Genomic DNA, 27161 nt, shown 5'->3' with positions numbered 1-27161 from the left:
AGATCGTCCTGGCCATCATGACCGTGTGGCTGCTCTGCTACGTGCTGACCCTGACGGATGTGCTGCCTGCAGATCCCACAGCCTATGGCTTCCAGGCACGAACGGATGCCCGAGGGGACATCATGGCTATCTCACCCTGGATCCGCATCCCCTACCCATGTAAGCAAGCCCACTCGGGTCCCTTCTGCTTCCAACTGAACCCCCTGTGAGATACCTCGTGACCCCAGTTCAGCAGACAACGCAGCTAGCATTAGCCCTGTTTGTGGGTGCCACGTGGTGGTTTACCCCCCCAAACCTTATTCCAGAGCTGTGTTTCAGTGAGACCTCCCTACCAGCCCCTCTCCCTTTCAAATAACCCCATCGATTCCCAACCCACCATAGCCTCCTCAAGAACCTATTCTGTTGTCTCCAACCCAGGTCAGTGGGGCCTACCCACAGTGACGGTGGCCGCAGTTCTGGGAATGTTCAGTGCCACCCTGGCAGGCATCATCGAGTCCATTGGTGATTACTATGCTTGTGCCCGGCTGGCTGGTGCACCGCCCCCTCCAGTACATGCTATCAACAGGTATGCCCACCTCGATGTTGTCGGAACGTGAGCGGCCACTACGAAAGCAAGTGTAGGATAGGACTGGGTCCCACGGTTAGAGGCTCGGGCAGGAAAGTCACTCTTACCTCTGGACCTCATTTTCTTGAGTATGGAATGGGGAATTACTCACTCTAGAACTGCTGAGAGTCCCAGGGAAACCAGTTAGTTACCCACAACTGTGTACCCAGTTTAGGTGCATTCTTTGCGATGGCTAACCCTGCTATGGGGTAGGGACCCTCATTATCTTCATGGTACAGATGAGAAACTGAGGCTCAGCACTGTCCAAGGGAGTAAGTACTGGGGCACAGTGCTGGTACTGACTCCTGGCTTCCAAAGTGGAATGCTATAGATGATGCCAGTCTGCACAGTCCCAGAGGGGCAGGCAGTGGGCCCAGGTGACAGGACAGACCGGCGATGAGGCTGGACCAACACCCCACTCACCATTTCTTCACAGGGGAATTTTCACTGAAGGCATCTGCTGCATTATCGCCGGGCTACTGGGCACAGGCAACGGGTCCACCTCATCCAGCCCCAACATTGGGGTCCTAGGGATTACTAAGGTGCCATGCCAGCAGCCAAAGCAGCACGTTCCTTTTCTAAGCAGTCTTGGCTTTGGCCTAGCCCCACCCTGTGAGAGCATTCCACTTTCATCCTACTCCCCCAGTGCTGGAGTCCGTTTATAGGCCTAACACCCTGCCCCCTGGAACTGGCCCTGCTTCTGGCTCTAGCCGGCCCCTGGCTTCCCACAGGTGGGCAGCCGCCGAGTTGTGCAGTATGGTGCAGGCATCATGCTAATCCTGGGTGCCATTGGCAAGTTCACAGCCCTCTTCGCCTCACTCCCAGACCCCATCCTGGGAGGAATGTTCTGCACCCTTTTTGGTGAGTGTTTGCTATCTGCCCAGTGGGAGTGGCAGGCCCCATCTAGCCAGGCTGCATCTCTAGTCTAGTGGTTCTGCTGTGGCAGGTATGATCACCGCCGTGGGACTGTCCAATCTGCAGTTTGTGGACATGAACTCCTCCCGCAACCTCTTTGTGTTGGGGTTCTCTATGTTCTTTGGCCTCACGCTGCCCAATTACCTGGATTCCAACCCAGGTGCTATCAACACAGGTACCTTTTGTTCTCTACTGTCTTGAGAGATGGGGGAAAGTGGGGTGGTCTCTCAAAGTTCTTACACATGGGTTGGAAACCAATTAAAGGGTACAGCACTTCCCTAGCACCTGTAATGAGGCTGGATTGCAAACATGAGCCTAGCTGTTTATCAAGTTTTATATGTGCTCATTTATTTTTCCCAATGGTTCCACAAAATTCTATTATTACCTCTGTTTTTCAGAGGAACATGAGTTCACAGGGGCTAAGTGTTGTGCTAAGTCAGTAACTAGCAGCTGACGGAAGACTGTCCCCAAAGATGAGAGACAGAGGTACAGACAGGCTTGAAGGTCAGGGCTCTGGAACATTCCACGGCCACCATCGCCTCTAAGTCAGTGGACTACATAGGCGGGAAGTCCCTTGAGCACAGCCTTCTAGAAAAGGACACTAGCCCATCAGCCCCCGACTTATTCCGCAGGCATTCCTGAACTGGATCAGATCCTAACTGTGCTGCTGACCACGGAGATGTTTGTTGGCGGGTGCCTTGCTTTCATACTGGACAACACAGTGCCAGGTATTGGGCCAGTGCTGGGAGGGAAGCACAGAACCAGGCTAGACTCTTCCGTACAACAGATGGCTTGGTTCCTGAGGAGAGATGGCCAGGCCTGATGCCACGCAGGCCAGCAAGCAGCAGGAACAGATGGGCTGGCGGAGTGTCCACTGGCTGGAGGGAAGAACTTGAGGCATGACATATTCCCCGGGTTGTGAGAAGGTCTGGAGAGTTCCTCACCCATTCTTTATAGCCACCAGGCTGAAAGCATCTTTATCTTTGCAGAGTTGGACAGGTAAACATGCAGCATTGGTTTGTGGGAAAAAAATCTGCCAAGTATGTAAGCAGCCTGCTACACAAACAGAGAAGGAGCCCCCAAAGTGAACCTCTGCTGCCCAAGTTTTTACAGGGCATGTGGAAATGTGACAGCCTACACCTAGCGAATATATTTTAAAAACTTACTGCCATGAGATCTAAACGGCAGCCAGCATCCACTATGAGTCAGGCATAGTCTCACACCATCCTCAAAACCTGACAGGCCGGGCTGTATCAGCGGTGTTGAAATAACAATGACCACAGTCATAAAGTAACATTAAACTGCAACCCGACAGTCAACAGCTTCTTTCCCAGCCTCTGGACCACACAACCTCTGCAGACAGGTTTTGGGAACTGAACGGGGCAAAGCTCAATAAAGACAGTGGTCATTAACCATGTTTTTTGAGACAAGGCAGTTCAGACTGGCTTAAACTTGCCATTCTCTTGTCTTTATCTGCCCAGTGTTGACATTTTAGGTATTGATCACCATACCTGACTTATACCTCATGGGGAGAGTCAAACACAGTTCAGAAAAAGCTGGTGGAATTTACCAGCTTGGCCCTGAGTCCAACTGAGGATGATGTGCAAAACAGTTTGTTTTGAAGAGTTCCTGCCACAAAATGGGACATAAAACTGGGTTGAAATAACAAGCTGCTGAGATTAAGCCAGGGTCATCTGTAGATAGGCCAGCTCCATCCAGGAGGAACATGAGAACAGGACAAGGCTGTGAGCAAGAAGGCACCCTGCAGAGCTAGGCAGGCTTTCACTCTGGCGGTGGAAGAGAGGCCAATGGGACCTTGGGACCACCGTCACGTGCACACAGACAGCTCTCCCCTTTCCACTCTGGCCAACGGATCTTGAGGCAGCCTTTCCTGGGGCCTCTAGCCCTCCCTGCTGAGAGCCTGAGATTCACTGGACTGACTAGAGCAGCTCTAGGCTATTCTTAGCTCTGGCTGCCCTCACTCCGCCCACTAAACTGAACTATTTGTCTGTCAGCCCCAGCCCTTCTGAGAAGCTGCAATCTCTGGACTCCTCCCCATAGGCACACCCTTACCCCATCGAAGATCCCTGCTTAGCTTGGTTTTCATTCATACCATAGAAAGGTTTATTTCCCAAATTTAGAATCATAGTCCTAATACGTCCTTGGGCTGGCAGGATGACTCAGCAGGAAAGGTACTTGCTGAACCTGATGATCTGAGTTCAATCCCCAGGGCACACATGATGGAGCAAGAGAACCTACTTCCTGTGCTTACTTATCCTTTGAGCTCTGCACTCTCATGGCTACAAGATAATAAATGTGATAAAAAGTTAAAAAACTATGTCCTTACTCCAGCATACACTAGCCCTATATTCAGACACAGAGTAAAATAAAATGTAAGGTGCCTTGGCTGTCCTGGAACTCTCTGTACACTAGACTGGCCTCAAACTCAGATATCCACCTGCTTCTGCTGGGATTAAAGGCACACGCCACCACTGCCCCGGCTCAGACAGAGTAAAATGACTTAGCCTCTCTCTTCTCAAATTTTGTGCAACAGTGCCTACATACCTCCCAGGGGTGTTCTGAAATAATGACATTATTTAGCACAGAGGCAATGCTATAGTTACAGTATTAATCTTTTTTTTAAATTTTTTATTGCATTTGCAATATTGCACATTTTATGTGCATTGGTGTCTTGCCTGCATGTCTGTATGTGTGAGGGTGTCAGATCTTGGAATTACAGACAGGTGTGAGCTGCTATGTGGGTGCTGGGAATTGAACCCGGGTCCTCTGGAAGAGTAGTCAGTGCTCTTAACCACTGAGCCATTTCTCCAGCCCCATGTATTAATCTTTTAAGAGTTTTTCAGAGGATTAATCTTTCAGGGTTTCTCAGAGCTCTGGCAAGTAAGGCATGCAGGGGTAGAGTGCTTTTCTAGCATGCAAAACCGCTCTGGGCTCCATTCTAGCAATGCCAATCACCCATGCTGGATTCTAGAAGTCTGCCTTAGGACCGTCTGTGTGAAGGGGAAGTAACACAGGGTTGTCATCCTCCTAAATGACCCCATTGTCCTCTTGCAGGGAGCCCAGAGGAAAGAGGCCTGATACAGTGGAAAGCTGGAGCCCATGCCAACAGTGACACGTCAGCCAGTCTGAAGAGCTATGATTTCCCCTTTGGGATGGGCATGGTCAAAAGGACTGCCTTTTTCAGATACATTCCTATCTGCCCAGTCTTCAGAGGGTTTTCTAAACAGTCAAAAACTCAGCCTCCAGTTCTGGAACACACTCCAAACGCCACAGAAACTGGGTCTGTGTGCACCAAGGTCTGAGACCAACCAGGAAAGGTAGGATGTGTTACTGCTCTTGTAGGGGGTGGATAATCAAACACCTGTTTCAACAAAAAGTAAAACTGAATTACTTTCATTTTTGTAATCTGTTTCAAATTTCCTCAAGGGGAGAGAGTAGGCTGGATAAAAAGTCCTATGTGGATTTTGGGTGGAATTCCTTAGCCACGGTATAGTGAGAGCAGACATTCCCAACTGTCGGGGCCACCAATGGGTACAAGTTGAAATATTAACCCCACCAGATACAGGCAGCACCCAGGCCGACTAGAGTCTGTAAGCAGTCACTGCCAGCCTGTATCTTTGAATTCTTGTATACTATATGTAGTTTTTCAGTCTCTCAAAAGTACTGGCATAAGCCAGTACTTACATTTTCAAAATGTAAGAATTAAAAAAAAACTTTTGTAAGGTAATTCGTTTTATGTACATGAGTGTTTTGCCCGCACATATGTCTGAATACCATGCACTTGTCTGGTGCCTGCAGAGGTCAGAAGCACTGGATCCCCAGAACTGGAGTTATGGACAGTTGTGAGCCACCATGTGGGTGCTGGGAATCAAACCTGGGGTCTCTTGTCAGAAGGCCAAATGCTCTTATCCTTTGAGCCGTGTCTCCAGCTTCTCAAATGCAGGAATTTTACAGGTGTGCATACTACACTTAAATTATATTTGGCATGGAAAAGGTTGTGACACTAAACAGGAAGAATCCTTCCACATGTACTATTGTTTCAGTGTTAGCAGCCACAAAACTAAAACTATTTTCTTTTCTTTTTTTTTTTTTTTTTGGTTTTTTGAGACAGGGTTTCTCTGTGTAGCTTTGCGCCTTTCCTGGAACTCACTTTGGAGACCAGGCTGGCCTCGAACTCACAGAGATCCGCCTGGCTCTGCCTCCCGAGTGCTGGGATTAAAGGCGTGCGCCACCACCGCCCGGCTCTTTTTGTTTTTTGAGACAGGGTTTCTCTGTGTAGTTTTGGTGCCTGTTCTGGATCTTGCTCTGTAGACCAGGCTGGCCTCTCGAACTCACAGAGATCCACCTGGCTCTGCCTCCCGAGTGCTGGGATTAAAGGCATACACTACTACCATCCGGCCTAAAAACATTTTCAATTGCTTCAGTTACCATAAATCTGGAGTATAAGCCCATAAGGGAGTGGTCATTTATCTTTAGGGCTTCAAAATGTGTGGACAGTTCTGAATCCTAATTTTGCCTAAAATGCAGACACCTGGCTCTGGTTATTTCAAATGCTTTCTCCTTCAAACAAGCAGCATTCCAATGAAGGTTATGAGTGGTGCTTATGCCTGCTATGTGGGCCGTTAGAGGAGGCACATGAGACTGAGGCTGGCCTGAGTGTGGTGCCCCAAGTGGGACACGTGGTTCTGAGCAGTCAGAAAAAAAAGGGGTTATGGCCTCCTCAAGAGCAAGTGTCAGACCTGACTGTCTTTTCCAGCTGTTTGAAGACCCCACGTGCTGCCAGGTGTGATGGTGCACACATTTAATCCCAGCACTTGGAAGGCAGAGAGAGGCAAGCAGATTTCTGAAGCCAGCCTGTCTACACTGTGAGCTCCAAGATAACCAGGGCTACATAATGAGACCTTGTCTCAAAAACAGAAACAACAAAACCAACAACAAAAACCAACAATCACCTTCTCTTCCAGAGGACCCTGGTTCAATTCCTGGTACCCACAAAGCAGCTCACAACTGGCTGTAACTCCAGTTCCACAAGCTCTGATGCCCTCTTCTGGCCCCTATGGTCACCAGGCTTGAAAGTGCTACAGATACACCAGCAGGCAAAACTCACACACATTAAAAAAAAAAGTGGGGAGTGGGGTTTGGAGAGATGACTCAGAGGTTAAGAGCACTGGATGCTCTTCCAGAGTTCCTGAGCTCAGTTCCTGGCAACTGCATGGTGGCTCACAACCATCTATAATGAGATCTGGTGCCCTCCTCTGGTGGGCAGGGGTACATGCAGACAGAACACTGTATACATAATAAACAAATTTAAAAAAAAAAATGGGGGCTTTTTAAGAGATGGCTTAGTGGTTAAGAGCCCAGGCTGCTCTTCTAGAGGTCCTGAGTTCAATTCCCAGCATGCAGACAAAATATCCATCGACATTAAATATGTAAATAAACAAAGGCAACATCTGTATTCTCAAAATGCCAGCATTAAAGGGAAAAAAAAAAAGAAAGAAAATTAAAGCCAGGCTTCACAAAGTGAATTCTAGGACAGCCAAGGCTACACAGAGAAACTGTGTCTCGGAAAAAACTAAAAAGACCACTTGGGAGGCAGAGCCAGGTGGATCTCTGTGAGTTTGAGGCCAGCCTGGTCTACAGAGCGAGATCCAGGACAGGCACCAAAACTACACAGAGAAACCCTGTCTCGGAAAAACAGAAAAGACTACATGGCCTGTTTTAGTCTTTAGCCATATATATATATATATATATATATATATATATATATATATATATATATATATATATATAAAACCCACGTTGTTACACAAGCTAAGCTTCTACCACTAACTCACATCCCCAGCACAGCCCTAGTTTTACACCATGGCTGTCTAAGGTTTTGGACACGGCAGTCTCGGGCACGTCAAATTCCTGGAAAGAGACTTGACGGCTACTGTGTTCCAGCAGATCCTCCTCTCTGAGCATGCGCACCCACAGGGTGACCCGAGGCTCGGGGCCACACTAGGTACCAACACTGCAGTCTGTAGTCTGAACCAATAAACACAAGCATCAGCTCAGTTCTACTATTATTTATTTTTTTAAATATTTTTGAAAAAATATAATTTTTTTACAATATTTTCAACTTAAAACACTATTCACACTGAACACGTATGGCAGCTTAACCTACCCGAATATGAAGTTTAAGAAGCCAAAACTGTTCTAGCTTTGTTAGAAGAAAACCTGTGCTGCAGACTATGGTCACGATGGTTAACAAACAAGGAAGAGCACCACTCGATTCATGCTACCACCTTTTTAGTACTTCAATTGGATTATGGGCTGGTGTTGGTCCTGTGTTCGACTTCACACATGTATGGCTATGACACAATCGATCCTGAGAAGATGCAACCTCCAATCCTATTTCCTCAAGTTCACACTGGGAGAACCCAGTTTCCTAACATGATAATGCACCAGGCAGAAGCCAGAGCGGCTCTTATCTGCCCACCACCGCAACCTCCGCCAGACATTCTCTCATAATCTACTTCTAGTTAACAGACTTTCTTCAGAAAAGGTTATTTTCGATGGACAAATGCAACTGAGAAATCTGCTTAACAATTCAGAACCTAATTTAAACTTACTCATTTACTTATTTTTTTACAAAGTGCAGACATTAGAAAGTGTCAATCAATCCTTAGGGACCAGTTTAGCCTCAAAGACAGACAATTCGGTGAGAGTTGGAGGTTATTTAATTTGGTTCTTTGTCACAGCTGACTGGTGCGCTTCTTCCGGTGCTGTCTTTACAATCAGCCATGGGGCCAATGCTACTTTCAGTAACTGTGTGACGGCTTCTTACTTAGTAACAGTCTCAGCACTTTTATTAAGCATGCAAGACTAACAAAAACTTTGGCAATGCATAAGTGTAACACAGTGACGAGAGCTTTTACAATGAAGTCTTCTAATACTGCCTCCACAGTGTGGAAATTGTGCTACATCCACCAAAAGAGGACCCGTCTACTCAAATATGTTAGTACTTCACCCCAGGAACAAACTCCTTTGCATTTGGATTCAGATTGCTCTTGACCTGGAAAATAAGTACATAAGAAAAAAAAGAAAGAAAAAAAAAAAAAGCAAATTCATTACAGTTGGCTGTGGATTCTCAGAAGCATTCAGCCTAGATCCTTATGTAAAAAATATCTCAGAAAAATAAGATTGGACTACAGTTACACCTAACCCCAAAAACCTATGGCAGAGAAAGAATGTGATATAAGTTCTATATCCTTTTTTTTTTTTTTTTTTTAAAATATAGGTCAGTCTCTATGTAGTCCTGGCTGGCCTTGAACTCAAGAGATCCACAAGCCTGTGCTTCCCAAGTGCTGGGACTGAAGGTGCGTGTCACCACACGAGGCCTCTATATCCTATTATATTAACTTCTAAAGTAGGAGCTACAATTAAGTATAAAAAAAACAAAACAAAACCAAAACCCAAACCCACATAACTTCATAAAAAAAACTTCACATAAACTATAAAGAATAGCATGGAACAAAGAATTATGTCAACTGTACTTGATACTCTGAAAATACTTCCAAATACTAAACACATGGTCACAGTTTGATTAGCTGGGGCACAGTGAACAGACAACAATGGAATTTTACTTATGACTGTCACTAAAACTTGGGAGTTATCTTTCTACAACTGCTACCTTCTAATTCCCACAGGTGACACTGGATGTAACAGGAAAAGAAAACTACACAGGACACAGAAGACCTGAGTTGGAAATCTCAACTCTGCCTGTTCCAAATTTCCATGTAAGCTTGGACAAATCAGCCTCTCCAAGACTCCATTTCCACATCAGCTTAGAAAACAACGGAAGAGTAAGGCCACATTCTCTAAGCACTCTGGAGACTCATACCAGCATTATTCTGTTCCTCACTTCTACTTTCCTAAGCATACATGTCAATGTAAAGGAAAAAGAGCTAGAAATTCTCTACATTTGACTTGCGAGTTGATAAAAAAGAAACCAGAAGATTCCAGGGGTAAATGTAGACATGCAGGTAGGCTCTTTTTTTTTTTTTTTTTTAAATTGAATTTAATTCCAATGTCATGTATTTTAAGACCAAAACATAATACTATATAACACATTGGACCAATAAGTTAGATAAATTGAGATAAATAGTCTCTATTCCCACAGGGGAAATAAATTTACATTTTAATTAAAGAATGTTCTAGGCCTGGGCTTGACCTTCAGCATTACATACATACAAACAAAAACCCTTAAGAGGAAGATGAGCGAGCATGGTTTAATTGTACAACCCAGAAGCCTTGACTATATAAGCTCCTGGCAGCTAGAGAAGTCTAAGAATGAATTAATCTCAAATAGTCTGAGTTAAACAAATCAGTTTCTGTGTTACAGATTTACGCAAAATCTAGGTTATATATTAAGCCTAGCAAAGCCTTTATTCATCAGTATTATTTGACACAACTAATGTAGCCATAAGCAAATATGCTGAGATCAGATTGAGATTATATACCTGTTCAGCTGGGTTACTGTTATTTACTGCAACAAAGATTATACCACAATGTAAATTTCAAGGCTTTCTGTATTGTCCTTTAGCTGCAGAATGGTTTCCAAAAGCCTGATGGGGAGGATGACTCTAAAATATCTCCTTGGGATGCTTAAAACCTGATTCTTCAGGTTTGGGTGATTATAATGAACAGCTTAGTAAATGAATGCACAGTGAACAGACAACAATGGAGAAATTCCAGACAATTCTCTTGGCCAGAAAAACCAGAAAAAAATTGTAATTTCTAAATCTTGTGGCGCATGGTGGCTCATGCTCATAATTCCAGGTCTTGGTAGACTGGGGCATGAGGACTGCTTTAAGTTTGAGGCTAGTCAGGGCTAAGCATTGCGTTTCAGGTTGGATTGTGCTAGAGTAAAACCCTGTTTCAACCACCCACCCACCTCACGAAACAAGAAAATCTTTTATCTTAATTTTAGTAAAAGACTCATCAGGTTCTACTTTGGTGACGATGAGAACTTTATTGCAGGCACATCACCAGTGACAACACTGAGGATAAGTAAGAATACGAATCTAGCTTTGCATTCTTTATCTGCCAAGAGCTTGTAAAAATATCTCAAAGAAATCCAATCAAGAGATCTTAGAAATTTTATCAGATAAAAATTTCCAAATTTTACCAAATATTTAGGTAACAAAGAGCAAAACTTTCCATCAAGATATAATCAAGTCATATGGTAATACTGTAAGTTACTGGACTACTCCAAGATATTTAAATACTCCAAAGGCAACATTAAGTTTAATGCAACATCAATGTTGGAAGCAACAATGAGTTATCCTATATAAATGAGACTAGGGGGCCTCTACTTCCACTCTTAAAAAAAGTGGGAAAATCTTCAAAGGGAAAGAGATGTGGAACTCTTCTTAAATAAGAGTGTAGCTGGATTTTCCGCTTATGGGAAGGATGAGGTAGGGTCTATAAAGATGAGAAATGACTTTTTACCACAAGATCTTCCAGAGAAGAGCCATCACTGATAACAAGGTCATTAAACTGGTCTTGGATTTGGTCCATAGTTTGTGGGAGATCTCGAGCTGGAATAAACCATTCATGTTCTTCTTCCTCTTCCAGCATTTCTTGGAAACAACGTTCAATAAATTCTTCTTCCCACAACTCCTCTTCTATCTAGAGTCACAATAAAATGGGATAATTATAGCATAACTAGTAAGACATCCCTAAATATGGCTTAAAATATCTTAAACTAAGCCATCTGAAAACATACTGTGAGGGCAAGGTATATATGCCTTTAATCCCAGCACTCTGGAGGCAGGCAAGCAGATACCTGAGTTTGAGGCCAGCCTCTTCTACATAGCCAGTTACAGGCCAGCCAAGGCTATCCAGTGAGACCCTGTCTCAACAGAACAGAGCAGAACCAAATCATATCATGATGTGGCTGGCTGTGAGGTTTACAACTATCATCTCGGCATCATAGCAAGGAAAAAGTAAAGGACAGAGCCAGGTGGCGGCGGCACACACCTTTAATTCCAGCACTTGGGAGGCAGAGGCAGGCAAATCTCTGTGAGTTGCAGGCCACCCTGGTCTACGAGTTCCAGGACAGCCAGAAAGACACAGAGAAATCCCATCTCAAAAAACAAAACAAAACAAAAACCCCAAAAGATAAAAATGAAAAATAAAGGAGTGATCTCTTTGAGAATATTGATCAAAATTACTCATGAAGCCTTAAAATACCAAGACCCTAATCCAACCTGCATAAAGACTATAGGAAAATCTCTAGAAAGTAGAGATTTAAAATAGCAGCAAAGGGGGCTGGAGAGATGGCTCAGAGGTTAAGGGCACTGACTGCTCTTCCAAAGGTCCTGAGTTCAATTCCCAGCAACCACATGGTAGCTCACAACCATCTATAATGATCTGGTGCCCTCTTCTGGCCTGCAGACATACATGCAGGCAGAACACAGTATACATAATAAATCTTTTAAAAACAAACAAACCCCCCCCAGCCCTAGAAAAAAAGTAGGTGGTGGCGCGCGCGCGCACGCGCACACACACACACACACACACACACACACACTCCCTGCACTTGAGAGGCAAGTGGATCTCTATGAGTTCAAGGCCAGCCAGAGCAAGTTCCAGGACAGGAAAGGCTACACAGAGAACCCTCCCGCCCCTAATAAAAAGGTGGGGAGGCTGGAAGAAAGGACTGAGTGGTAAGGAGCACTTGCTATTCTTGTAGAGGATATTGTAGAGGACTCATTCCCAATATCCATGTTGGATAGCTCACAAACTCCAGCACCAGGGGATCCAGCACCCTCTTCTGGCCCACTCTCTGCACTCACACACACATGGCTATTAATGACTAGCCTCACAATCACAAAAGTAAAAATAAATCTTAAAGCCAGGCCCGATGGTTCATGCCTTTAATCCCAGCACTTGGGAGGCGTAGGTGTGTGACTTTGAGGGCAGCCAGGTTTATGGGGTGAAATACCTTGCCTTAAAAACAAACAACAAAGCCAGGCGGTGGTGGCACACGCCTTTGATCCATCGAGGCCAGCCTGGGCTACGGAGTGAGTTCCAGGAAAGGCGCAAAGCTACACAGAGAACCCTGTCTCGAAAAACCAACCAACCAAACAAAAACAAAACAAAAAAACAAAAACAAAAAACCAACCAAACAACAAAACAACCCTTTTCTCCCCCAACACTCCTCCTCCCCCACCATAACTGATTCTTACTGAAATGAGACTGAACTGTTTACACTGCAATGGCCATCACCAGATACAGGGAAATTAGGCTGACTACTGATTCCCAAAACCCAAACCAGAACAGATAGTAGAAATGGGGATAAAAGATGACATTTATTAGTGTACCAGCATTCTCTAAAGAGTAGTAGTAGAAGCAGCACATTTTCAGGCTGATTGAGACTGAAAATTCTCAAGTGAAACATAGATCAGTTTTGCACCAGGACAGTTTACTCCAGTTTCCTAAATTCTCTTGGATTTGCACTGTAATACAGAGATCTATCTGGGAGCTTTTTCCCGTGTCCCAGGCTCCACCCTATCCTTCTTTATCCATCTCTAGGGTGGGACCCTGAAATAAGCAGCCCAAGTAATTTCAATGAGCAGTTAAACCTGACAGCAACTGGCAGCCAAATAAAATAGGAGTGGTGGCACATAAACCCTTACCCTACATATAAAGGACTACACACACACTCACACTCTCTTTCTCCCTCTCCCCCCCACACTCTCCAGGACCAAGAACATATTTGAAAGATATGAAGCTACAAAAGGAACATGTTTGTACACAAAACTAACTTGTCTGTTGAATTCCTCTTCGTTTTCCATCCACATGTACTCTGCAAATGGATTATCATCTTCATGAGAATGACCGTTAATAATCACATCTTCATTGATGATGCTTGGGCTAGTACTGCTGCGACTTGGATCTTTCATGGCTGGTGTTCGTTGTCGTTTTTAACCTTTAAAGTAGAATACAAACATTCTTTTGGTTCTTAATGAGCACACTTGCTATTATTACCAGCCACCAAGGTGTTAGAGGCACATGCTACATTAGTTGGAAAGCTTTCTTTCCCAAAATGACTAAGAAATTGCTGAGGGCAGGGCTCAAGATATAGAAGTAGAAAATTCTTTTTTTTTTGGTTTTCCGAGACAGGGTTTCTCTGTGTAGTTTTGGTGCCTGTCCTGGATCTCGCTCTGCAGACCTCTTCTGTCTTGTTGAGGCAGTGTCACTGCACAACAACACTCCAGGATCTGAGCTTTATGGATTCTCATGTCTTTATGATTGCCATTGGTTGTTCTGACCTCCACAAGCACACAGTGATTTATACACTGTGACACACCCTAGAAAGTGCAATGACTACATTTGAAAGTCATCATCCAGTTTACTGTCAGCACAATGTATTCTCTTCATTGAGTTTGGCAAATCTATTAGCTGTGTAACTTTAGTTGAGGTTAGAGGTGGTAGGTATTATATGCATTATAGTGTCAAATATAACATCTAACACCCAAGCACGTTCACTAACCTGTTAGGGCTTTATATTATCAGTAGCTCCTTTATTCCAAAACCAAAGATAGTCATTTGCTCATATTCGATACAGTTTCACAATCTACTCAACAGCCAATAACTTATTGTAATCGAATTCATTACCTATAAAAATTAGGCTAGTCAGGTTGGTGGCATATCTTTAATTCTAGCACTCTGTATGAAGAGACAGGAGGATCTGAGTTTGAGGCTAAAAATTAAAACATGGAATTTCACATTCTTTACTATTTTACTAGTTAAAGATTGAAATTGCTAAAGAGATGCAGAACAATAGTGACCTGTACACAAATTTAGGCAATTGTACGACCTAACAAAGAAACAACAGAATTAAAAAAACCAAAAAGCTGAGGGATCTGTAAGGATGGCTTTAGGTTTATAAACTGCTTACCAAGCAAATATGAAGACCAGTGTGTTCAGGTCAACAAAAGTCTTATGTACTATTCATGTAGTACATGTCTGTAATCCCCGTACTGGGGAGGTGTAGACAGGTGGATCCCTGGAGCTCATCTGGCTAGCCAGTCTGGCCAAGTTAATGAGCTCCAGGTTAAGTGAGAGATCCTGTTCCAAAAAATAAGATGCAGAAAGGCTAGAGACGGCCCGGGGAGTAAGCACTTGCTGCTCTTGCAGACGAGCGATGTTTATATTCCAACACCTACATGGTGACACACAACTATCCTTAACTTCAGCTCCAAGGGACACAACAATCTCTTCTGACCTCCATGGGCACCAGACATGCATATGGTGCACATGCAGGGAAAACACTCATACATACACATAAAAGATGTAAAAATTTAAACAACAAAAAAGCCAAACACACAAAGAGCAGCACAAAAAGGTGGAGTGTGATTGAGGAAGACACCGCAGGTAACTTCTAGCCTCCACACCTCTACGTCCGCACCCATGAACACATAATGCACCTTGTACACACACAGAAGAGCCTCAAGAGCCAGGTGTGGTGACACAGGCCTGTAGTTCCAGCACTAGGAGAACTGATGGGAGTCTGAGGCTAACCTGACAATGTCAAGTTCCAGTGTAGCCTGAGCAATCAGCTATAGAGCTGACCCTGCATAATAAACAAAAACAAGCCCACCTCCCCCAAACCCCGTTGATGCCTATTATTCTGGCTATCACAACCAATTAAAATATCAAAACTGGGGGCTGGAGAGATGGCTCAGAGGTTAAGAGCACTGCTTGTTCTTCCAAAGGTCCTGAGTTCAATTCCCAGCAACCACATGGTGGCTTACAACCATCTGTAATGAGATCTGGTGCCCTCTTCTGGCCTGCAGGGATATGTGCAGGCAGAACACTGTATCCATAATAAATAAATCTTTAAAAAAAAATATCAAAACTAAAATCTGTTAAATTCTTTTATGGGAGTGAATAAAATAAATATATAATGTATAAAATATATATAAAATGTATAAAATTCTCAAATAAAAATATATTAAAATCTTTCACTTGGGTAAGGTTCAGGGGACAGAGCTGCTCTATGGGTTGCCAGACTCCTTAAAATTAATTCTATGTATTTACCTTTGAAAGATTACTTATTATTTGTGTGTGGCTTAAATAAGAATGGCCCCATAGGCTCATATTGACATCCTCAGCCAACAGGGAGTGATACTATCTGAAAGGATTAAAAAGATTAGGAAGTGTGGCCTTGTTGAAGTGTGTCACTAGGGGTGGGCACTGAGGTTTCAAAAGCCTAAGCCAAGCCCCGAGTCTATCTACTTATGGATCAGAATGTCGCTCTCAGATACTGCTCCAGCATCTGCCTGCCTGCCTGCCTAACACCATTCTCCCCACCATGATGCAAATGGACTAAGCCTCTGTGGTCATGGTATCTCTTTGCAGCCACAGAACAGTGACTAAAACAGTGTGCCTGCTTGGGTTTATGTGCACATGTGTTCATGTGCCTTTGGAGGCCAGAGGACAATGGATCTCCTGGAACTGGGGTTAGAGGCAGTTGTGAGCTGCTCAATACTGATGCTGAAAACTAGACATTCTGAAGAGCAGTAAATGCCTGTAACTGCTGGGCCATCTCTCCAAGACCCAACTATGGCCTTACTTTTAAGTGCATATAAGTGTAACAAAATCCCACAGCTGTTCATGTAATACAAATTTAGTCTCTAATCCAGGGTAGAGCTCAGGCAGGGATCCAATCCCACGTAGCACACATGTATTTTCTCAATACTGAATACCAATGACACCATTATGAAGTTTAAAATTGATTTTTTTCCCCCTGAGATAGGGTTTCTTCGTGTAACAGCCCTGGCTGTCCTAGAACTCACTTTGCAGACTAGGCTGGCCTCAAACTCACAGAGATCTGCCTGCTTCTCTGCCTCTGCCTCCCAAGTGCTATGATTAAAGACATGCACCACCACACCTGGCTGGAGAAAAAGTTTTAAGAGATTCTCAACTAATCATGCTTGGTTGGCACACACCTATAATCCAACACTTGGCAGGTGGAGGCAGGATGATCAGGGGTTCAAAGCCAATCTCAGGTATATGGGGCCCCATTTTTTCTTTCTTCTTCTGGTTTTTTGAGACAGGCTTTCTCTGTGTAGCTTTGGAACCTGTCCTGGATCTCACTCTGTAGACCACGCTAGCCTTGAACTCACAGAGATCCACCTGCCTCTGCCTCCAGAATGCTAGAATTAAAGGCTTGTTGAAAACCATGTTCTAAAGAGGAAAAAAAGGAGGCAGCAAAATCAGATCCTGCAAGATTATCAGTCCACAGGACTCTCACAGCAAGATAAAATGAGGAACAGCCAAAGAAAAAAAGGGGAAAAAAAGGTTAACCATTAAAAAAAAAAAAGTTGATCATAATGGCTTCCACCTGCAATCCTAGCATTTGGTAGCTGAGCCAGGATTACTGTGAATTGCAGTCAGAGCCATACAGTCAGACCCTGTCTCAAACAAACAAAAAAGAAGTGTTAATAAAAAAGACAACCCAATTTAAAAATAGACAAAGAAATTCAGGTTGGACATTTAGCTGATGCTGTCTTTCATGAAAACAATTATGTTTGGGGCTCAGCAGTTCAGACTGACAAAGGTGTGGAGTTTTATTGATACAGGCAAGTGTTGGGGAATATTATTTAAAAAAAAAAACTTATTTATTTATTATGCATATCTGCCTGCATGTATGCCTGCAGGCCAGAAGAGGCCACTGGAATGCATTATAGATGGTTGCTGGGAATTGAACTTAGGACCTCTGGAAGAGCAGCCAGGACTCTTAACCTCTGAGGCATCTCTCCAGCCCTGGGGAATATTATTTTAAGGTGTGATGTTATTTTTGTTTATGTTGCATTTGTTTAATTCTGTGAAGCTGTGTTACTGTGCCTGTGTAAAACACCTGATGGTCTAATAAAGAACTGAACGGCCAAAAGAGAGGCAGGAGAAAGGATAGGAGGGGCTGGCAGGCAGAGAATATATAGGAGAAATCTGGAGGAGAGAAGTAGCCAGAAGGAGGACTCCAGGGGCCAGCTACACAGCCAGCCATGAAGTAAGATTTATAGAAGAGAACAGGAAAAGCCCAAAGGCAAAAGATAGATGGGTTAATTTAAAGTTAAGTTGGCAAGAAACAAGTCATGCTAAGGCTGGGCATTCTTAAAAGAATAAGCCTCCATGAGGTGAGTGTTTTATTTGGGAGTTGGGTGGTGGGCCTCCCAAAAGAGCAAAAAACAAACAGATGTTTGCTGTAAGTTTACCAAATCAAGAGTTTTAGCCTAGCATGGTAGCATACACCTTTTACTCTCAGTGCTCAGGAGGCAGAGGCAGGTGGATCTCTGTTTAAAAAAAAAAAAAAGCCCCCACCTCTAGAAAGTGTCCACTCCCATATATCAAATAAAGAGAGATGCTGGGAATCCTCAGCAACTTCATGAAATACACTGTTTACTGCATAAAAAGTACAAAGACATCTACATTGAAAAAGGACACGAGAGCCGGGCGGTGGTGGCGCACGCCTTTAATCCCAGCACTCGGGAGGCAGAGCCAGGCGGATCTCTGTGAGTTCGAGGCCAGCCTGGTCTCCAAAGCAAGTTCCAGGAAAGGCGCAAAGCTACACAGAGAAACCCTGTCTCGAAAAACCAAAAAAAAAAAAAAAAAAAAAAAAGGAAAAAGGACACGAGAAAGATGCTTGGACTAGAAAAAACACACATGCCTCACTTCACAAGCATATCCTGTGAATGAAAGCACAATCTGGAAGAATCAAGATCTTGAAGCTGCCACAAAGACTTCCAAGAACATGCTAGACAGGCACAGCGTCACACACATAATTGGAGGTTGAGCTGGGAGATCAGAATTTCAAGACCATCCTAAGCTACAAATAAGTTTGATGCCAGCCTGGGCTACATAAGACTCTTATCCTAAACACTTTTGGGCTGCCTGGAGATACTTCATGATAAGAATACTAATATCGAGTAAAAAAACCAACTCATCAAAATATATTTTAGCCCCCTCTCAAAAATAGGCAAAGGAGGGCTGGAGAGATGGCCCAGCGGTTAAGAGCACTGGCTGCTCTTCCAGAGGACCCGGGTTCAATTCCCAGCACCCACATGGCAGCTCACAACTGTCTGTAATTCCAATTCCAGGGGATCTGACACCTTTACACCAATGCACATAAAGTTTAAAAAAAAAAATAAAAAAATAGACAAAGGAGTTGAATAAAGTTACATAGCTATATAAAAGACACACAGATGGCTTATAAAAACAGGGTTCCCACCTTTGACTCCGGTACTTAGGAATCAAAGGCAGAAAGATCTCTGTTGAGTCCAGGCCAACCACAGCTATACAGTCCTTGTGTTTTAAAAAAAAAAAAAATCCTATAAATACAGTTTAAAAAAATGTAACATTAGGGGGCTGGAGAGATGGCTCAGAGGTTAAGAACACTGGCTGTTCTTCTAGAGGCCCTGAGTTCAATTCCCAGCACCCATATGGTGGCTCACAACCATCTGTAATGAGATCTGGCTCCCTCTTCCGGCCTGCAGGGATACATGCAAACAGAACACTGTATACATAATAAATAAATAAATCTCTCTTAAAAAAAAAAAAAAAAACATTAACCGGGTGTTGATGGCGACCAACCCCAGCACTCAGAGGCAGATGCAGGTGGATCGATGTGAATTTGAGGGCAGCCTGGTCTACAAAGTGAGTTTTGGGACAGCCAGGGCTGTTACACAGAGAAACCTTGTCTCGAAAAACAAATAAAAAAAAAACCCCCAAAACTAACCAATCAACCAAACAAAAAAACCCAAATAAACAAAAAAAATCTAAAATTATCCATCAGAGAAATACAAACCAAAGTCACAATGATACCAGACCATACCCTCTAAGACAGCTACAGTAAAAATGACATGTCTAGCCAGGCGGTGGTGGCACACGCCTTTGACCCCAGCACTCGGGAGGCACAGGCAGGTGGATCTCTGTGAGTTCCAGGCCAGCTCGGGCTACAGAGTGAGTCCCAGGATAGGTTCTAAAGCTACACAGAGAAACCCTGTCTTGAAAAACCAAAGACACATCTAAGAACATGAAGAATTCAGAACTATTATTCATCAATGGTGGGAAATTATGCCAGGTGTTTTATAAAACATGGCAGCCTCTTAGTAGATTAAACAAGGACATATCTTTTGGCCCAGTAACTGTATCTCCTAGTTATATACTTAAGGAATTAAAAGTGTATGTGTACATATGTTGGAACACAGTCCAGGAATGGAGTCACGAGAGGAAATTCTGAGCACTTGTGAGAACACTCCATGAATCAAGAGTCCTGCAACCTCAGTTTCTTTAAAGCACGGAATTGTTCTTGGAATGTGTGTTCATGCTTCTTCCCAGGTGTAGCAGATAGGAGTGGATTGACTTCAGATTACTCATTATTTGCTTGCTGCTGTTTGTTATTCAATTAAATGTTTAAACGATCCTTTATATTCCTCTGTGGAAAACACTTATTTGCCAGCTGGGGCTTGTTCTTGTGATTATATACAGCTTGAACTCATGAGAACTTTACCCAGGTGACCTTTTTAACCCTCAAGAATATAAACTGTCTGAGGCTCTGCATGAGACTTAGTACACCTTATCTATTGGCCCCATTCTCCCAGGTCCCACAGCCTCTAGAGCTGTGACATACATGGGGAAGGTACAGTGCAGCAAGCCTGAAATCCTGGTGAGAGAGAGCCAAGTGAAGCATCAGTCTGGGGCTAGCCTGAGCTAACGGAGCAAGATATTGACTGAAAACAAATGAAATAATTTCAACACTTGGGAAGGGGAGGGGGCGGGGCGTGCGCGCAACTCTAAATTCAAAGCCAGCCTGGATTACATAGCAAGTGCCAGGCTAGCCACAGTTATATAGCAAGACCCCGACACAAACAAACCTCAAAAAACCAAACCAATCCAAACCAAAAACAAATCAGAAACCAAAAAACTAGTCCGGTGCTTAGCATGGAAGCATGAGCACCTGAACTCCATTCTCAGCACCCAAATAAAGAGCTAAAAGTGGTAGCATATGCTGGGAAAGCCAGCACTGGGGAGGTGAATCCCTGTGGCTTGTCAGCCAGCCTAGGCTAGGCATAAAGTTCCAGGTCCTGGTGAGAGATCTTGTTTAAAAACAAAAACCAAACAGGCGGGTATGGTGGCAATAGCCTTTAATCCCAGCATTCGGGTGGCAGAGGCAGACGGATCTCTCTGGGTTCCAGGCAAGCCAGGGCTACAAAGAAAAACCCTGTCTTGAATGCACTCTCCCCACCCCAAACAAAAAACGATGAGCAGGATGTTGACTGTGTCTCTCCTTTCCACTAAGGAGGCTGACATAAAAAACAAACAAACAACAACAACAAAAAAAACCAACCAACCCACCTCCTCCCAACAAAAAGAAAACCACAAAACACTCTTGCATTCAAATGCTCCGACCTGCATTATTCTCAAAAGGAAAGGGTACAGACAATACCAACTACAATGCATTATCTACATAATGGATTATTCAGCAATAAAAAGACATACTTCATTTGTGGCATAGACAAATCTTTGAAAATATGTGAAGTTAAAGAAGCCAATAATAAGGCAGGCAGTGTGATGTACGCCTTTAATTCCAGTACTCAGGAGGTAGGGGAGGTGATTCTCTGAGTTTGAGGCCAGCCTAGTCTACATAGTGAATTCCAGGAGAGCCAGAGATAGACACACAGAGAAACCTTTCTGAAAAGGAATTGGCGACAGGAGAGTTGGTTGCCATCATGTGGCTGCTGGAAACCAAACCCAGGTCCTCTGCAAGAGCAGTAAGCACACTGAGTTACCTCTCTAGCCCCAGGCCTCTTTTTGAGAAGTCTTACTATGTGAATCAGGCTGGTCCTGAACTAGAGACTCTCTTCCCTGGGCTTCACAAGTAACCGACTTTACAAGCTTCACCATGCTGGACAACCATCCTTTTTTCTTTTTTTCTTTTTTTTTTTTTTGGTTTTTCGAGACAGGGTTTCTCTGTGTAGCTTTGCGCCTCTCCTGGAACTCACTTGGTAGCCCAGGCTGGCCTCGAACTCACAGAGATCCGCCTGGCTCTGCCTCCCGAGTGCTGGGATTAAAGGCGTGCGCCACCACCGCCCGGCTCCTTTTTTCTTATATTGTCTTCTCTTGACACATTTGAGTTTTATTAATTTAGTCCGCATGAATTTGTCATCCATACCTCACAGAAAAAGGAATGAGAGGAATGGGTCACAGATGTGTACGCGCACACACCCTCTGAAGTTTGTGTATGCCATCCTATTTACATGGAGGTTCAGGAAATCCCAAATCCTAGCTACTGCACTTGCCCCTCTGGAGCAATGGAGCAGCAGCACTTTCTGCAGGAGCTGCCAGCAGTAATCAGGACCCATTCCTAATGCACAGGAAGCTGGACTTAAGAAAAAGACGACGCAGGGCTCTTGGAAGGTAAATTTGATTTTATGTATATATAAGTTTCGTCTGAGTATATGGCTGTGCAGCATATTCATGTCCAGTGCCTGCAGAAGCCAGAGGCATTGGATCCCCTGAAACTGAAGTTACAGATAGTTGTGAGCTATGATGTGTGTGCTAGAAATCAACCCTGGTTACTCTTGAAGAGCAGCTAGTGCTCTTCATCACAATCATCTTTCCAACTCTCTGGTTGCTTTAACTTAAATTTAAGAGGATTTCTTTCTAAAGGTTGCCTGGAATTATGCATTTCCAAACCACTACATACATGTTCAAAAATATCTGTTGCTTTCATATTTGAATAGCTTTAGTTTGGATCAAGTTTTGAGATTTTTGTGTTTCTAGTCAATAATCCACATTGAATTATTTCAAATTTCACCTTATGCCGTAATCTCAGTGATGCAGGAGAGGCTGAGGCAAGAAAATCAGATTGTCAACTGTAGCCTGCCTAGGCTGCAGCATGAGTTCAAGGCCAGCCTGCACAACGCATTAGGGCCATTGGGCTGGAAATACAGCACTGACAGAGGGTTTGCTATTTGTGGGGCTCAAAAGTAAATCCTCAACACCACAAGGTAAGTAGCAAACCCCCAAGATGGCTGGGGGCTACCTGGGGATTTAGAGCACTTACTATCATGTTACACAGGCTCGATCCTCAGTAGGAGAGGCAGGGGAGGGGAAGATGGCTATGTTTTAAAACTTAGATTCCTAAATTTTACTAGATTTTTGCTGGTAATTTTTTCCCCATTAATGCTGCTTAGAAATCAGCGAATCACCTTGATTTAGGAGTTTGTTTTCACTAGGTCATGCACGTCCTTTATCTCTTTGTTCCTACCTGAAATTCCTCACATATTGGTTTCCAGCAGTGTCACTACATCACTATTAAAATTTTAAGTATGGTTTTACCATCTTTCTCTAGTTTCACATCTTAAGAATTCTCATTAAACCAGGAGGGCGGTGGTGAAGCACGCCTTTAATCTCAGTGTTAGGGAGGCAGAGGCTATGCAGAGAAAACCTGTCTCGAAAAACAAACCCCAAAAGAATTCTCAGTAAAATTCAAATAGAATTACCTTCTGGTTCTTTCATTAATTTGCGTTCACAGGCATTAATTTTTTCTTCTCAGAACTATACTCTAAACTACCGTGACTTCTTAGCTTAGCTGTACTATTACTTTATTACACACACACACACACACACACACACACACACACACACACACACACACGCACACATATTAGTCTACCAGTCTCTTAAGCTGTTAAGCAAAACTAAATATCCACCAGACATGGCAATGCCTATCTGTAATTCTAGCACTCAAGGGGTGAAGCAGAAAAGAGCGCCCTGAGTCTGAGGCCTCCCTAGACCACATATTAAGTTCTAAGCTAGCCTGATAAGACCTTGTCTCAAAAATAAAACAAAACTCACAAAAGAGGAAAGTATTTCCATCAGTCCTTTTCCACACAGAAGTTTTCAGGAAGCAGTACGTTTGTCTTCATGTTTGGCACTACAAGGTAATGACAAACAGAGAAGCACACCTGGAATCTCAGCACTTGGGGCTGAGGCGGGAGGAGCTGGAGTTTAGGGTCAGGCTGTACTATGTGCATAAAAGACTTATTTTCAAAAGGGGGGAAAAAGAGTAGCTACAGGCTAGGGAGTGTTGGGTGTGCATGCCTTTAATCCCAGCACTCAACAGACAGATCTCTTGAGTTCCACAGCAGCCAGGGTTATATAGTGAGCTCTTATCTTAAAAATAAAATAAATTAAAAACAAAACAAAAAACTAGCTATCACCAGTCTGTTTTATTCTTCTTAGCTGTGTAATGGATAAGTCAGTTATTTAACCCAAGTCTCACCATCCTCACATGTAAAATGGGTACTAAGGAAGAAAGTACCTAGGCTGGAGAGGCGGTTCAGCAGTTGAGAGCACTTGCTGAAGAGGAGCCAGGGTTCAGTTCCCAGCACCCATATGTAGCTCACAACCATTTTTAGCTCTGGTTCCATGGGATCCCACTCTACCCTCTGATCTCTGCAAGTACCAGGCATGCGGATAGCACACATTCATACATGCAGAAAAAAACACTCATAGACATAAAATAAAACTAGCAATATTTTTAAAGATTCAAATTATATGTTTTGCCTGCACATACGTATGCGCACCAACCACATGTATGCCTGGTGCTTGAGAGGTCAGAAGAGGGCAACAGATACTCTGGAACTGAAACCTGGGTCCTATGTAAGGGCAACAAGCACTTTTCTTAACTGCTGGGCCACCTCTCCAGCTCCACCCCCTTTCTTTTTGAGACAAGGTCTTAGAAGTCCTGATGCTTCTGCCTTCACCTCCTGAGTGCTGGGATTACAGTCACCCAGCACTGGCATTTACTCACTTATAGACAGGGTCTCACTATGTGGATCTGGCTGGCCTGTAACTTACAGACCAGTCTGGTCTCAATCTCACAGAATCCACCTGCCTCTGCCTCCTATATTTATTTATATTTTTGAGACTGTCCACAATGTAACATAGGCTAGCCTCTATCTCCTAAATGCTAGGATTATAAGCCAGACCTAACCACAACCAGTTAATCATTTAGAAAAATCAAGCATCTAAAGCAAGGTACAAGTTAAAAAAAAATCACAGGTCTTATATCTGTAGAAGTGAAACAATGCCACAGAAAATTCCTAATCAAAGGCTAGAACCTGCCAGTGTGGTGGCACAGGCAAGAAATCCTAGCCACTTGGGAAGCAGAGAGGAAGGTAGTCTGGTCAATTTATCAATGCTCTGCTTCAAGGGGCTGGAGATGTTGGTTGTTGCACTACAGACAAAAAGCAAACCCAAGCCTATGCTGTTAACACTAATCTCTAGAGTTATAAGGGCATTTGGTAAGAGAAGGATGGCTCACCATTCTCCATCATAGGGGAAAAGTTCAAATATATCAGAAACACTGCTCTAATTTATTCAACCAGGTATTAAAATGTAAGACATAATTCAAACCCTTCAGGCAGCTGATCATCCACAATGGTATCAATTAAAGGCATTTTAATTTAAATTTACTTTTCCAGTTCTTTAGTTGTACCTGCCATATTTCAAGTTGTCCCCTCCACTCCCCACAAAACTGGATTTCACTATGTAGCCATGGTTGGTCTTGAACTCAAGAGATCTGCCTCTGCTTTTTGACTGTGGTAATTAAAGACATTGGCCACCATATCGGGCCTTATATTCCAAGTTTTCAATAGCTACAGGAATGCTGGGCTTCAGAGTCCAACCACCACATCTAGTTTAAATAATCAATACTCAGGAAAGTACTTAGAACAAGGAAGGCCTGGCATAATTAAATGATATCTACTATACCAAATAACCTGCCAAGCCCCTGTTTTCTCAACTTTAAAATAGGTAAGAAAAAAACTTGCTCTATTTCACGTCATGATGAATATGAAAATATTTATAAATTACAAAAAGTTGTGAAAGTGCAAAAGGTTATTAAATACTACCTTCATTCTTCCACAATACTTATTAAATTGCTCTAATAGTGGACATTTTATAACCCTCACTAAAATGAAGGTATTACTATCTAGGGTCATAAATTGATAAACCTGAATAAGATTTGCTATTTGAAGGAAAACACCACTGTAAACTTACTCTGTCCCAGAGGGTAGAAATTACCTACCTCAGTTTGAGTTCTCAAGGACCAATATGCACAGCCTTTAACCATTACAGTGAATCGCCATTCCCCCCATCCCCTAAAGAAAGATAAATAGGGTATAATTTTTTTTGAAAGTTACCTATCTTTGTGATACATACTTGTGAGAATGGTTTTGTTCAAGGTCATTAACACAGAGACTGTGCTCAATCCTGTCATTCACAAACCAAAGACAGAACCACAGAACAGCAAGTACTGGATCTCACTAAAGTGCAGTTTCTCTTCCTAGTTGAGAAGGCCTACAGCTGAAATTTCAGAGGTTACTTAACATCTACCAACTACTAAATGAAACGTGTGAAAAACGTGCCACCGTGATAAAGAAATGCTCAGCCAGCACACGCAAAACGAGCATTTACAGAAACAAGCGTGAAAGGTTCTCAGTAAACTGAAAACCAAATTATTTCTAAGGGTTGGGGCTGCAAAATTAGGGAAAGCAAACCTAGCACCTATCAGAACATTACTGCGGGCTACTGCAACACGTTTTTAAAAGTTAACTTCACTAGAAGCCCTGCGACCCCCTTCCCTTCGTTGAGGTACTAGTAGTGGGGAGTAAACATGTATTACCGAAAGCTAAGAGGGCTAGTATCCTATGAACCAAATAATATGAACCGAATGGGCCCTTTTAAGTTTATCTAACGCCTTGCCGGTGTTAAGGGTTTCCAGCACCCCCAAACAAAGGCCCTATCTGGAGCACGTGATAAAGCTTAAAATAAAGGGGTAGACGTGGTGAAGAAACGTAAGAGGTTGAAAGATACAAGCCGTTCGACCGTTACAGAATGCTCCCCTGGGACACCGCCAGCCTGCCAGTCCCTCGGCCCCTTTCCTCCCCAAACCCCAGCCTGGGCCGAAGCGCGCAGGCGCAGCAGTAGGGGCTGCGCGTGGCGACGCGCAGGCGTAAAGTGGATAGAAACAATGAGCTTTGTTGCCCAAGCGGCGAGGAGGGGGGCGGTGGGCGCAGGGAAAAGGTGCAGGACAGGTTATAAAAAGGCTGAGGAACGCAAGAAAGTGCTACCCCGGCAACACTCGCGCGCCACGAAAGACCCGGACGGAGGGCTGTGCGATCGAAATCATTAATAATGAAATGAGAAAAATAAGCTACGGCCATTTCGGAGAGATAGATGGAGCCTGCCCCAGCTTATCCCTCAGGCTCGGCGGAAATGGGCCAGGAACAACCGAGGTCAAACCGGGCTCGGTGGCCCACGGCCTGAGCGGCCCTTTTGCCCGCCTCGGCCTTGGCCAGGTGCGGCCTCTCGACCGCTGGCCCGTCGCGCCCTCACAACGCTCGGCCCGAGGGGACCCCTCACCCAGTGCACGGCAGCGGGGACGGCAGCCAACGAATCCTGTCGGCCTCCGCGGATCTCCACAGGCAGCGCCGCTCCCCCGCTCGACGTGCGCTTCGCCCGCCGCCTCCCTTCTCCAGTCCAAACAAACACCCCA

At 43.9% G+C, this 27161-nt stretch overlaps 2 protein-coding genes across 2 annotated transcripts in view; one reads left to right on the top strand and one right to left on the bottom strand.

Annotated features, from left to right (window-relative positions):
• The window catches only part of Slc23a1 (solute carrier family 23 member 1), a 14388-nt gene extending 3359 nt beyond the window's left edge, over window positions 1-11029 (top strand). Inside the window, exons 9-16 of the mRNA XM_052741883.1 lie at window positions 3-159; window positions 418-565; window positions 1041-1146; window positions 1336-1465; window positions 1551-1694; window positions 2152-2247; window positions 4595-4857; window positions 9232-11029. Coding sequence (XP_052597843.1) covers window positions 3-159; window positions 418-565; window positions 1041-1146; window positions 1336-1465; window positions 1551-1694; window positions 2152-2247; window positions 4595-4842 — 1029 coding nt within the window. The 3' untranslated portion in view covers window positions 4843-4857; window positions 9232-11029. The remainder of the gene's footprint in view (window positions 1-2; window positions 160-417; window positions 566-1040; window positions 1147-1335; window positions 1466-1550; window positions 1695-2151; window positions 2248-4594; window positions 4858-9231) is intronic.
• Window positions 7594-27161, bottom strand: Paip2 (poly(A) binding protein interacting protein 2). Its single transcript, XM_052741882.1, has 4 exons — window positions 27029-27161; window positions 13357-13520; window positions 11036-11215; window positions 7594-8597 (listed from the first exon to the last, which is right to left on the bottom strand). Exons 2-4 carry the CDS (start codon window positions 13492-13494, stop codon window positions 8541-8543), a joined length of 375 nt encoding a protein of 124 aa, XP_052597842.1. The 5' UTR covers window positions 13495-13520; window positions 27029-27161; the 3' UTR covers window positions 7594-8540.

Source organism: Peromyscus californicus, unplaced genomic scaffold (assembly GCF_007827085.1).
Source record: "Peromyscus californicus insignis strain IS unplaced genomic scaffold, ASM782708v3 Scaffold_17__1_contigs__length_78620276, whole genome shotgun sequence".
NCBI classification, from domain to species: Eukaryota; Metazoa; Chordata; class Mammalia; order Rodentia; family Cricetidae; genus Peromyscus; species Peromyscus californicus.
Note: the sequence above shows the minus strand (reverse complement) of the source record. Positions and strands in the feature narration are given on the sequence as shown.